Here is a 13,028-nt window from a genome sequence, read left to right as displayed (position 1 = left end):
TTTGAGCCCTGGGTGCGCCACATGCTGTTGTTGCCCTGGGCAGGTGTGTTAGACCCTAAACCTCAATTTCCTGCTGATAAAATGAAGTCGGTAATGCCTGCCACCCTGGGTTTGCTGTGACAGCTCAGAGGGTTTGGACTGAGTCTATTTGAATTACTTCATGAGCTGCAGATTTCTGTGAAAAAGTGAGGTTGCAAAAAAACTTAAGCCCATATGACCGATCACAGGCAGGAATCACACAAGATTAAATGAGCAGTCTGCTCACAACAGGCCTGTAAGGAGCCCAAGAGACAACCCTCATGGTTCACACCTGGCTGTGCTCACTCCCTGAACCTTCCTGTGGCTCACGGATGCCAAAGGAGCTTTTCCTTTCACCTCAGCCGTTTGATGGCTTATCCTGCCCTGACACGGGGAGGGGAGTTGGTTCCACGTAAAAGGGGTCCCACTGTTACTGAGCCAAACTTGGGTCTGCTCGTGCACATGCAGTAAAGTCAGTCTACTGACACCACGTTGTGGTGAAGGAAAGTGCAGCATTTATTGTAAGGCCCTATACAGGGAGAACGGGTGGCTAGTGCTCTAAAACTCCTGAACTCCCTGAAGGGTTTCAGCAAAGCATTTTTAAAGGCCAGATGATGGGCGGGGGGAGGGTGTCACAGGGCACACACAATTGGGCTTGTGCACAGTTCTCTGATTGGTTGATGGTGAGGTAACAGGGCAGTGTCACAGGGGTTCACATTATCAATCCTTAGGCTCCAGTAGGTCTTGGGGCCACGTGCAAGTAATTAATTTCCTCCATTTGGTGGTGGTTTTAGCATCTGAAAAACTCAGGAAATAGGCATCAGATACTGTTATCTAGGTACTTCAGAGAGGAGCTAAGGCAGAGGATGTAGCGGAGAAGTCTGTCCCAGGAAGACCTCATAGGGTCCTGCTCTGTTACACCAACAGGAGTTCTACGCCTTCACTATGTTTCTTTTCAGGAGTTTCCGATTTGCCACAGTTCACATGCTCAGTGTCTCACCTTCCACACCATTGTGTATTTTAAAATATGTTCATGAGCAAGGATGGTGCTACATTAGCCTGAATTCTGTGCTCATGTGTTTGAGGTGATGTGACCAAAAGCTGAAGTCCCATCAGGGGGACTAAAAAATATGATTGTTCCTTGGGGCAGCCTGACTACAAGAGATGTTAACAGTATTGTTCAGTCTCATGTCCCCCTGCCCCTTCCCTTTTCCCCACACCCAGCCTGGAGGAAGAGGTTGTCACCAACAGGGCAGAGAGAGGCAATCTTTCTCACGAGTGTGCTGTGCCCCTGAGGAGTCATAGCTGGTGGAGATGGGCCAGCCACTGAGCAAGGGCATCTGAGGCACCCGATGGATTTCACTGCACTACCCTTGTCATTCTCCTGCCCACCTGCAGGGACTTTTAAAAAATCCTTGTGGATTGAGTTACTTGTAGTGAGGTGGATGGACCTAGAGTCTGTCATACAGAGTGCAGTAAGTCATAAAAAGAAAAACAAATACTGTATGCTAACACCTATATATGGAATCTAAAAAAAAAAAAATGGTTATGAAGAACCTAGGGGCAAGATGGGAATAGAGACGCAGATGTAGAGAATGGACTTGAGGACACAGGGAGGGGGAAGGGTAAGCTGGGGCAAAGTGAGAGAGTGGCACGGACATACATACAGTACCAAATGTAAAATAGATAGCTAGTGGGAAGCAGCCGCATAGCACAGGGAGATCGGCTCGGTGCTTTGTGACCACCTAGAGGGCTGGGATCAGGAGGGTGGGAGGGAGACACAAGAGGGAAGAGATATGGGGATATACGTTTATGTATAGTTGATTCACTTTGTTAAACAGCAGAAACATACCATTGTAAAGCAATTATAATCCAATAAAGATGTTAAAAAAATAAAAATAAATAAGAAATCCTTGTGGGCTATGTCTGAGGGCTGTGTTTCTGTACAGAGACATTCTGTGCCTTTTAGGCCTGCAGTGGCACAAACCCCACCCCCATAAAGCCAGGGCTCCAGCTCCTGCTTCCCCATCGATGCCCAGGGTCCCTGGGCCTACACAGCCTCCAGGTCTGTGAGTGACCTGTGAGGTCTCTGCCACCTTAGGCCCCAAATTGACACTCGTTCAAGACAAGCTGGCTAAGTGTCACCCCCAAGCCAGGGATCCTGTCAGACTTCTGTAGCCAAATCCAGCCTCTGTACCCTGACACCAAATTAAATCTCGAGATGGAGTTTTGGGTGACGTAGAAAAAAGTAGCTTTATTGCTTTGCCAGGCAAAGGGGGCCACATTGGGCTAATGCCCTCAGAATTGTGTGTCCTAACCCAGAGGGGGTAGTGAGGAGTTTTATAGAAATGGTTCAAAGAGGGTGTGATCAGCTCGTGGATATTCTTCTGATTGGTTGGTGGTGAGGTAATTGGGAGTCAGCATCATCAACCTCCTGGTTCCAACTGGTCTGGGGTCTGGTACTTGCGAGCAGCATACAGTTAACTTCTCCCACCTGGTGGGGGTTCAGTAACTGCAAAACAGCTCAAAGGTATTGTTTTGTGTATCCCTTGAGGGAGGACCAGGACCTTGCCCCAAGGCTGCACTATTGTTTCTTGACTGTTCTTCCTTTGTCTCCGCATTTCCTCCCTTCCCTGGTTAGCAACTGTTTGAACCTGCTCATTGGAACTCAGGGAAGGTGGTAGAGGCTGAATGAAGCCTATTTCCTACAAACAAAAAAATGGGGGGACACAGAGAGGCTTTTGTGTCCAGGAGCCCCACAGGGTCCTGCTCGGTATCACTTCTACACAGTCACTTTTATTTTTTAAGTATATAAATGAACACATTACACTGCAAGCTGCCAACTTTGGAGAATCGGACTTGGATTTCTTGCCATTTCCTCCTGACATTTTTTATTTTGGATCACGCTTTCACAGATTAGTTTTCTTCTAAGCAGGTCTGAGAGCAGCAGGGAATGTGGAAGAATGTTGTTGATACTGAAACATCATCAATATGACATTGCTCTATTTTTGGTGAGAAGGGGCTCCTGACCCTTCAGAAATGACTGAGGAGCACCACAGGGAGTCCTGAATGTCTACAGCCACTGTCCTAGGAGATTCTGGACTGGGCATATGACTACAGTCCTTTATGGACCCCGAGTCCCACCTTTCGCAGAAGGCAGATTCCCTCATTTCACACAACTGGAATCCAAATGCTGCCTCCATGTGAAAGCTAGAGCCATGATCCATGACCTCGCCTTGCAGCTGATGTCTGATGCTTGGCCAGGCAAAGCTAGTAGGCTTGCCTTGGAGAAGTGTGTGTAGAATTGTATCCGTTCATCTACTTCCCATCCTAAGTCTTGAGTTTTTGCTGTATCATCATATTTTCCAATGGTTAACAGTTGCCACAAAAAAAGGTCCAAATCAAAGCTCTATAAACATAGAAAACAATATCTTCTATGCAGAGACCTTGTATTGATATATTAATATTAAGGGTTGCGTTCTGTTGGAGACAGGTGAATGTTCAATGTCATCTTTAATATTTGAACTATTCTATAAACTCTCTATATCCTTTATTTAAAGGTCAGTGTTGTTCTCGGGTTTTTTATTGATTATTATATCCAAGTGGAATGTGGGCTTGTTTTTTAACACTTTTTTGTTCAGACTCTGAAGATAGCAAAGAATGGCAACTTTGTCAAAACCAAAAAACATGACTTTAAACTTTCCTTTAAGGAAAAATATTATGCCTTGGGATTCCTTTTTTGGTTGTATTTTTAAAGATAGTAATAAATTTGACATCATCTAGAGTTGAAACTAGTAAAAGTTATACTCCTAAGGAATATGAAAGATTTGATCCCAAATTGTGATTCTTTTACATCTAAAAGCAAACCTAGAGTTTTGGGGAAAGTGTTTTTATTTTCCTTTATATACTGATCACATTGGTGTGGAATTTTCTTATCTATAGTTATAGTCATTCCTAACAAAAAATATTTCGTTTAGAGAGATGAAGTTCTTTAACACGAGTTTCAGGAAAGTTATGGAATCTAGCCAAGGTGTGATTCTGTGACCATACCCAGTGGGGATAAGGGGCAGACAGTGCTGGAGATCAATTTTAAAACATTTTAGTCATACAAAAAAGAAAATTCGTACCCTTTAGCTGTCACCTTCCAACATCCCCTGCCCCCATCCCAGCATTAAGCAACCACCAATCTATACACTGTCACTATATTTTTGCCTGTTCTGCACATTTCATGTAAATGGATTCATATAATATGTGACCTTTTATGACTGTCTTGTTTCACTTAGCATAATGGTTTCAAGGTTCACCTATGTTGTAGTGTATATCAGTACTTTATTTCTTTTTATTGCTGAATAATTTTCCATTATATGGATATACCTCATATTGTATATCCATTCATCTTTTGATGGACATTTGGATTGTTTCTATCTTTTGGTTATTACAAATAATGCCACTATGAAAATTCATGTACAAGTTTCTGTATGGACAGATGTTTTCACTTCTCTTGGGTGTATACCTAAGAGAATCACTGGGTCATATGGTAACTCTATGTTTAACTGTTTGAGAAACTACAGACTGTTTTCCAAAGTGGCTGCATCATTTTACATTCCCACCAGCAATGTCGTATGAAGGCTCCAATTTCTCCATCTCCTCGTCCGTAGTTACTATTATCTGACTTTTTTTTTATTGTAGCCGACCTAGTGTGTGTGCAATGGTATCTTATTATGGTACTGGTTTGCATTTCTCTGTTGACTCATGATATTAAGCGTCTTTTCAAGTGCTTGCCGGCCATTTGTATATCTTATTTGGAGAACTGTCTATTCAAATCATTTGCCCATTTTTTAACTGGGTTATTTGTTCTTCATATATTTTAGATACAAGCCTCTTATCAGGTAAATGATTTGCAAATATTTTCCTCATTCTATGACTAGTCTTTTCACTTTCTTGAGAGTGTTCTTTGAAGTGTAAAAGTCTTTATGATGAAGTGAAGTTTATGTATTGATATTTTTGCTCATTGCTTGTGCTTTTGGTGTTATGTCTAATAATCCATTGTCAAATTCCAAGTCACAAAGATTTATCCCTAAGTCTTCTTCTAAGAAATTTATAGTTATAGCTTTTACTTTTAGGTCTTTGATCCATTTTGAGATAATTTTTGTTTATGGTGTGAAAGAAGGGACTAATTTTATTCTTTTGCATGTGGCTATCCAGTTGTCCTAGCATCATTTGTTTAAAGACTGTTCTTTCCCTCACTGACTAGTCTTGGCATCCTTGTCAAAAATCAGTTGAGCATAGATATGAATTTATTTTTGGACTCCCAATTCTATCTCACTGATTTATATATCTATCTTTTTGCCAGTACCAAGATGCTTAGTATTTGTTGATTTGTAGAAAGTTTTAAAATTGAGAAGTATGAGACCTCCTACTTTGTTCTTCTTTATCAAGAATGTTTGGGGAATTCCTGGTCCTTGAGTTTCCAATTGAATTTTAGGATTAACTTGTCAATTTCTATAAAGAAGACAGCTGGGATTTTGATAGGGATTGTATTGAATCTGTATATCAATTTGGGGACTAGCACCATCTTAACAATATTAAGCCTTCTGATCCATGAACACAAGCTATCTTTCCATTTATTTAGTTCTTTTAAAATTTTCTTCAACAATTTTTTGTGGTTTTCCAAGTATATGTACTTATTTTGTTAAATGTATTCCTAAGTATTTTATTATTTTAGGTTCTGTTATAAATGGAATTGTTTACTTAATTTCATTTTTGGATTGTTCATTGCTTGGTGTGTAGAAATACAATTGATTTTTATATATTGATTTTGTACCCTGTAAGCTTGCTGAACTCGTTTATTAGTTCGAATAGCTTTTTAGTGGATTCTTTAGGATTTTCTATATATAAGATCATATCATCTGAGAATAGAAATAGTATTAAATACTTCTTCTTTCCAGTCTGGATGCCTTTTTATTTCATTTTCTTACCTAATTAGCCTGGCTAGAATTGGAGAAATAATAACATCTTTATCTTCACCCACCTCTAACTGAAACTTTACATTCCCTTCGATTATGAAAATAGACAACAATTCGCAGTAATGTTAGTGGTACCTCTGACTCTGACACTGATATAAATCACAGATATCTCATTACTTTTGTTAGAGATCTCTCGAAATATTCTTATGATTATTGGCACTTTGAAACTATGTAGTTATCAAACTTGTCATTATATCCCATAATTTAATACATTAATTAAAACAATGAATAATATCACATATTTCCCATATTTTGATAACTATAGCTCATTTTCGTTGGTTTTTCATTATTATTTTGTGCATGTAAGAGCATAAACGAGTTCCAGAGAAGACGGTCGTGTCAGGAAGTCATAGATGTCCCAGAGCCTGGAATCTAGAGAACATTTGCTCTTCCCTGCTCCTCATTAGGATTATCCACAGGGCAGGGATATTCTCTTCAGTCCTTGAGATCCTCTACCTAAAAGCCTAGCTCCTAAGTTAGAAATGGGGATAAATAAGTATTCAGTATCCTGAATAGTGGTTTTCTTAGTCTTTATAAAAATAACTAACAAAATAAACTCCTTCTGCACTTTTGTCCCATCAGGTACCTTCTCAAACCAGATTTCATGAGACGGCCTGATCGAACATTTGATCCCTTCTCTGAAACGCCTGTTGATGGGGTTATTGCAGCCACTTGCTCAGTGCAGGTAAGGTGCTTGCTTTTCACAGAATAGTATAAATGTATACGCAGGTGGTCTTGGAAAAGTCTTAGGAAATTACAACAAAAATATTTAATGTTGGGACTTCCCTAGTGGTCCAGTGGTTAAGACTCCACGCTCCCAATGCCTGGAACTAGATCCCACATGCCGCAACTAAGAACCCACATGCCCACTAAGACCCAGTGCAGCCAAATGAAAAATAAATAAATAAATTTAATGTCAATTTGCAAGATCAGTGTGTGGCTCTCAACTCTGATTTTAAATTCTTTCTTTTTTTCTTGAGAAACATGTTTTTCTACTAGTGACATTATTAGCTGCTTTTAATGAAAAACACCAGATCAAAAAGTATCCAGTAGAGGCTGTGGAGCAACGGGAACTCTCGGCCATTGATGGTGGGAATGCAAAATGATGAAACCGTTTTGGAAAACAGTTTGGCAGTTTCTTACAAAACTCAACATACTCTTACTATATGATCCAGCAAGTTGTATTCCTTGTTATTTACCCAAATGAATTGAAAACTTATGTCCACACAAAAACTTAACAGAGATGTTTTAGCAGCTTTATTCATAATTGACAAAATTTTGAAAGTAACCACGGTGCCATTTAGTAGGTGAATGGATAAATAATCAGTGGCATATCCAGACAGTGGAATATTATTTAGTTCTAAAAAGAAATGAGCTATTGAGTCATGAAAAGGCATGGATGAAATTTAAATGTACATTACGAAGTGAAAGAAGCCAGTCTGAAAAAGTGACACACTGTATGATTCCAACTATATAACATTCCGGAAAAAGGCAAAACTATGGAGATGCTAAAAAAGATCAGGAGTTGGGGGGAGGGATTAGCAGGCAGAGCACAAGGGATTTTAGGGCAGTGGAACTATTCTGTATGATACTACAATGGTAGATACGTGTCATTATACATTTTTCCACATCCATCGAATGTACAACACCAAGAGTAAGCCCTAAACGTAAACTATGGACTTTGGGTGATAATGAAGTGTCAATGTAGGTTCACTGATTGTAACGAGTATACTACTGTGGTGCGAGATACACATAGTGGGGGAAGTGGTGGGTACGGGGACAGGGGTATATGAGAACTCTGTACTTTCTTCTCAACTTTGCTGTAAAGCAAAAATGGCTATAAAAAATAAAGCTTATTAATGAAAAGATACCTACTATATGATTCCACTTATACTAAATTCTAGAAAATGCAAACTAATGTATAGTAACAGAAAGTAAATCAGTTGTTTCCTCTAGACAGAGATGGAAGAAAGGATGAATTACAAAAGGGCACAAAGGAACTTTGGGAGTTGTTGAAAATATTTATTGTCTTAATTGTGGTGATAGTTTTACAGATGTGCTCATGTGTAAAAACTGATCTCATTGTACACTTTAAACATGTACAGTTTATGTCAGTTATACCTCGAAAAACTGTTTCACAATTATTAGCTATTAGATAACATGAAAAAACCTAATAAATGGCTGTCGTCATTTGGAAAATAAATGAAAAATAGTCTCTCCATAGCTTTAAAATAGATAAAATTTAACACTGGTCTTTACAAAAAATAACACTGTCCTGTATGAAGATTGTCAACATCAGTTTAGCATTGCTTTTCTTTCTGTGTGTCTCAAGACTTTTGAAAGAATTCAGTGAAAGTGTGGCGTGACAGAATTTCAGAGCTATGAAGTGGCCTTAGGGCATATTTGAATCCTTTGCTTCATTTCATAGGTGTGGCACTTAGGTGAAGATGCTGTGGACAGTATTGTTTTGTAATAGATGATTCACGTATAGTTCCCTCTTTCTTTTTCTAGGCAGTTCTCGGAGGCAGAACCTCTGCCTAGAATAGTTTTTTGCATGTAGTTCTTGCTCAACCATGTTTTAGTTTAATAAGGAATGAATACATTATTTCCATAGATAATTAAAATTTCTAAAGATGAACAGAGAATCTCTTCCTTCCAGATTATTCTTTGCTACTGATGATTGCACTGACTTTACTTCTCTCTCATCCTATTTCTATAGGTCATATCAGGTCAGTTCTTATCAGATAAAAAAATTGGCACATATGTAGAAGTGGATATGTATGGGTTGCCCACCGACACTATCCGGAAGGAATTCCGAACACGCATGGTGATGAACAATGGACTCAATCCAGTTTACAATGAAGAATCATTTGTATTTCGGAAGGTAGGGTATTTTCAATGTATCAGACTCACTCTGCTAAGTTGGGAACTACATTTTGGTGTAGAGACACTACATGATATAGGGACAGTTATTCAACCCTAAATGTGTTCTTCTAATGCATGAGTTCTGCAGCCATCATATGATTGTTGTTTCAGTTTGTCCCTGTCCTCCTCTTGGCTCTCCTTCCTCCTTGGAGGAGCCCACCTCCCACATGGCAGTGCCCAAGCCCCAGGTTAGCAGTCTACTCAGAGGGAGCCCTACAGGTGGACAGCCTCACATGTGGCAGAGCTCTTCCCTGCCCTTGTGGCAGCTGGTGACTTGCACTGTACCTTTAGCCAAGAGGACGGGTAGGATGTTGCACCTAAACTGAGGCCAATAAATGTCCTTAAATGGGTCAGTTGGTATTGTCCTGTGCCTCCAGAAAGTGTGGTCCCCATTGCTACCCACAGGTTCTGTGGGTCGTGTGCTGTTTTTGTCTTTTTGTTTTTTATCTCCTTATTATACCTTGATCCTAAGACCAATCAGTCATTCTCTGTAATGATGCAGTTTTTAATCTTGTAACCATTTTTTAAAAATTTGTTTTATTTATTTATTTTTGGCTGCGTTGGGTCTTCGTTGCTATGTGCAGGCTTTCTCTAGTTGCAGCGAGTGGGGGCTACTCTTTGTTACGATGCACAGGCTTCTCATTGCGGTGGCTTCTCTTGTTGTGGAGCACGGACTCTAGGCATGTGGGCTTCAGTAGTTGTGGCTCACAGGCTCTAGAGCACAGGCTCTGTAGTTGTGGCGCACGGGCTTAGTTGCTCTGTGGCATGTGGGATCTTCCTGGACCAGGGCTCGAACCTGTGTCCCCTGCATTGGCAGGTGGATTCTTAACCACTGAACCACTGGGGAGGCCCTTAATCTTGTAACCATTTTTTTTCCAGTTGTTTCTCTTTCATCAATGGAAGATGTATTGAAAAATCCATGCACTGGCAGTGCTATCTCAAAAATGCCTGTTTCTTTCTCACTTGTTCTGTTATCCAACCAAAATGCTTTCTTGCTTCTTCTTCAGGCACAGGTTTTCCAAGTGTTGCATGACATACATATGTCATGCAACACAGATAATCAGCTTTTTATCTTAACAAAAATAGGGATTATCAACCTCAGAATTGGCTAACTTGTTTACAGAAAGCATATTACAGAAGATCAATATAGTTCAATAAATCAAGCCATTTTGACGTGTAGGCGCTCCCTGTTACGTGAATACCATTATCCGTGCAACACCCTCTCCCCATTTTCACCTTCTCTTCTACAATCAGAGTGTAGTGTGAATTGCATACACAGCTGTGATGTGTCTTTTTTTTCTTCCCATGTTTTTCAATTTGTTATAGCTGGATCTGTTGTCAGTATGGTCAGTGTTTTGGAACATAATGAATAATCCCTACACACATTTCTAGAAATTCAGAAAGCTGGCTTCAGGCATTGTTTTTGATGCATAGGGAAATATCAGAGTTGGTTTTTCATGCAGTATTACTGGCCCCAGAAACAAGACGCCAATTTTGCGTCCTCCCCTGTTCTTTAGAAGTTACAATACGTTGCCTTTCATTGATACCAAGTGCTTTAACTTTAGTTTCCTTCTTGCTGGTATTGTTTTTGTTCATTGCGCTAATCTCACAAGGTAAGCCCCCATTCACCACGTGAGGAACAACATAGTGACTGAAGTTGGATGCATTTCATCTTGGTTTCTCCTGTTCATCTTCATGAAGTTGGAATTAAATTAAAACCCTAGGCATAAATAAGCAACCAGTTCATTGTCTAGCTTTAGACATAGTGCTCAAATCAGACGAGATATCTTAGCGGCTCATAGCCAATAAATAGGCATTCTTTTTTTTATTTTTTATTTTTTTTGTGGTACGCGGGCCTCTCACTGTTGTGGCCTCTCCCACTGTGGAGCACAGGCTCCGGACGCGCAGGCCCAGCGGCCATGGCTCATGAGTCTAGCCTCTCCGCGGCATGTGGGATCTTCCCGGACCGGGGCACAAATCCGTGTCCCCTGCATCGGCAGGCGGACTCTCAACCACTGCGCCACCAGGGAAGCCCTAAATAGGCATTCTTGATTAAAAAACATAGGATTTTTTTTTTGTCATGTTGCTCTTTAATATCTGAATACGGCTTCTGCTATCTGAGCTCAGATGTTTTGGCCATGTATTAGGTTTGGGGTTGGCAAGAGTAGATGTCTTGGGTATATGTTAATGTTGATTTTTGTTGGTGTTTTTTTGTTTTGTTCTGTTTTTGTTTGTTTTGTTTTATTTGTTGTGCTGCACAGCTTGTGGGATCTTAGTTCCCTGACCAGGGATCAAACCTGGGCCCTTGGCAGTGAGAGCACAGAGTGCAAACCACTGGACTGCCAGGGAATTCCCTATGTTAATGCTTCTAGCTGCCCCATCTTACTCTATTTAATATCCCAAAATGTGTTAAAAACTGAGGTGTGCAAGGAAAAGGGGAAATCTAAATTTATATATAGATTGTCTTTTATACATGAGGTGTTTCTTCAAAGATACTTTCCATATTCTTAAAAACAGAGTTTGATGTCAGAAGCAGCCCAGGTAGTAGACAGATCACAGGACTAGAAATCAGGAGCCCCAGTATCTAGGCCCAGCTTTCACTGGCCATCTCTGACATAAAGGAAAGTCACTTTATTTCTCAGGGTCTCCTTTTGCTCATCCATTACATGGGTGGGACAGGGAAAGATGCCAAGGATTGGAGTAGTCATCTTTCACATCCATTCATTCCATCTAAAATTTTCAGGAAATGATTTCCAGGAAATGAATTCCAGCCTGTTCCAATTGCCTTTCTCAATGGCTTGGGCATTGTAGCTTATACAGTATGCTTTAAGAATGCAAATTGACCATTGGCTTATTTTCACCATAAAGAAGCCTTTCAGAACATTATGAATATACTCCAGATTCCTAGAGTTGTAATTTTTGGGAGCTGCATTCCAAAAAGCAACAAAAAGTACCATTTCTTGTTTGCAGGTGATCCTCCCCGACCTGGCAGTCTTGAGACTTGCAGTGTATGATGACAACAACAAGCTGATTGGCCAGAGGATTCTGCCACTGGATGGCCTCCAAGCAGGCTATCGACACATTTCTCTTCGAAATGAGGGAAATAAACCTTTATCACTGCCAACAATTTTCTGCAATATTGTTCTTAAAACATATGTGCCTGATGGATTTGGAGGTTAGTTAAACTTTTAGAATATTTTGTGTGTGTGTGTGTGTGTGTGTGATTTCCCCCTCAATTGCACAATTATAAGCTATTTCAACAATTGTTAAAAAGTCCTTTGCTGACAATGCTACCAACCCCTATAGTATTGAAGAAATCAGGGATAATTAGTAACCTCAGGTCTCCTAGTAAGAAATGAAAGGGCAAGTCTAGATTATCTTTAAGGTTCTTTCTTATTTTAAAATACTGTAATTTTATGTTGTTTTTCAACTTTCACAAATACATTTGTGAAAAATATATTTACACCATCACTCAAAGTGAGGAAAGACATGAATGATGTAAAACCTTAGATATCTTGTCAACTGGTTTCACTAAAAAGATTTAAATTGAACTCAACTATCAACATGCCTGGATTTTTTTTTTTTTCCAAATCACAGGAGAGTTCATCCTCGCACAAAATCCAGCCATCAGTCCATAAAAGACCACCTTTGGTTATACTAATCAATGGGAAGCATCAAAAGTTGGACCAAGTCATAGGATTTTGCTTAAACCCAAACATTAGTTTTCATAACCCCCACTCTGCCAAGAACATTAAAAGGAAACAAAGATCCTCTATATTTTCAGAGTCTGTTGAACCAGGAAACAGTACACAAAGTACATCAAATTAACAAGGGCTCAAGTCCTGACTCTCCACTGCTAGCTGAGTGACCATGAGACAGTGACATCACCTTTCAAACACCTCATTTCCTGGCCTGTAGAGTAAAGGTACCATTACTGTCTCCCTCATAGCATCCTTATGAAGTGTGTGCTCATCATTACAGTATATAACATAACAAGGCATATATGCACACACATGTATCTGGCTCTAGATGAAGGTCTAGTTTCTGTGCTATACTGGA

At 39.9% G+C, this 13,028-nt stretch overlaps 1 protein-coding gene across 1 annotated transcript in view; it reads left to right on the top strand.

Annotated features, from left to right (window-relative positions):
* PLCB4 (phospholipase C beta 4) overlaps nucleotides 1-13,028 on the top strand; it is a 158,661-nt gene that overhangs the window by 95,604 nt on the left and 50,029 nt on the right. The window contains exons 23-25 of the mRNA XM_022556478.2: nucleotides 6,627-6,729; nucleotides 8,764-8,928; nucleotides 11,940-12,144. Of these exons, the coding sequence (XP_022412186.1) occupies nucleotides 6,627-6,729; nucleotides 8,764-8,928; nucleotides 11,940-12,144 (473 nt within the window). The remainder of the gene's footprint in view (nucleotides 1-6,626; nucleotides 6,730-8,763; nucleotides 8,929-11,939; nucleotides 12,145-13,028) is intronic.

This window comes from Delphinapterus leucas, chromosome 15, assembly GCF_059928025.1.
Source record: "Delphinapterus leucas isolate spDelLeu-1000000601 "Yukka" chromosome 15, BTC_Dleu_Yukka2, whole genome shotgun sequence".
NCBI classification, from domain to species: Eukaryota; Metazoa; Chordata; class Mammalia; order Artiodactyla; family Monodontidae; genus Delphinapterus; species Delphinapterus leucas.
This window is presented reverse-complemented; position numbering and strand designations above follow the sequence as displayed.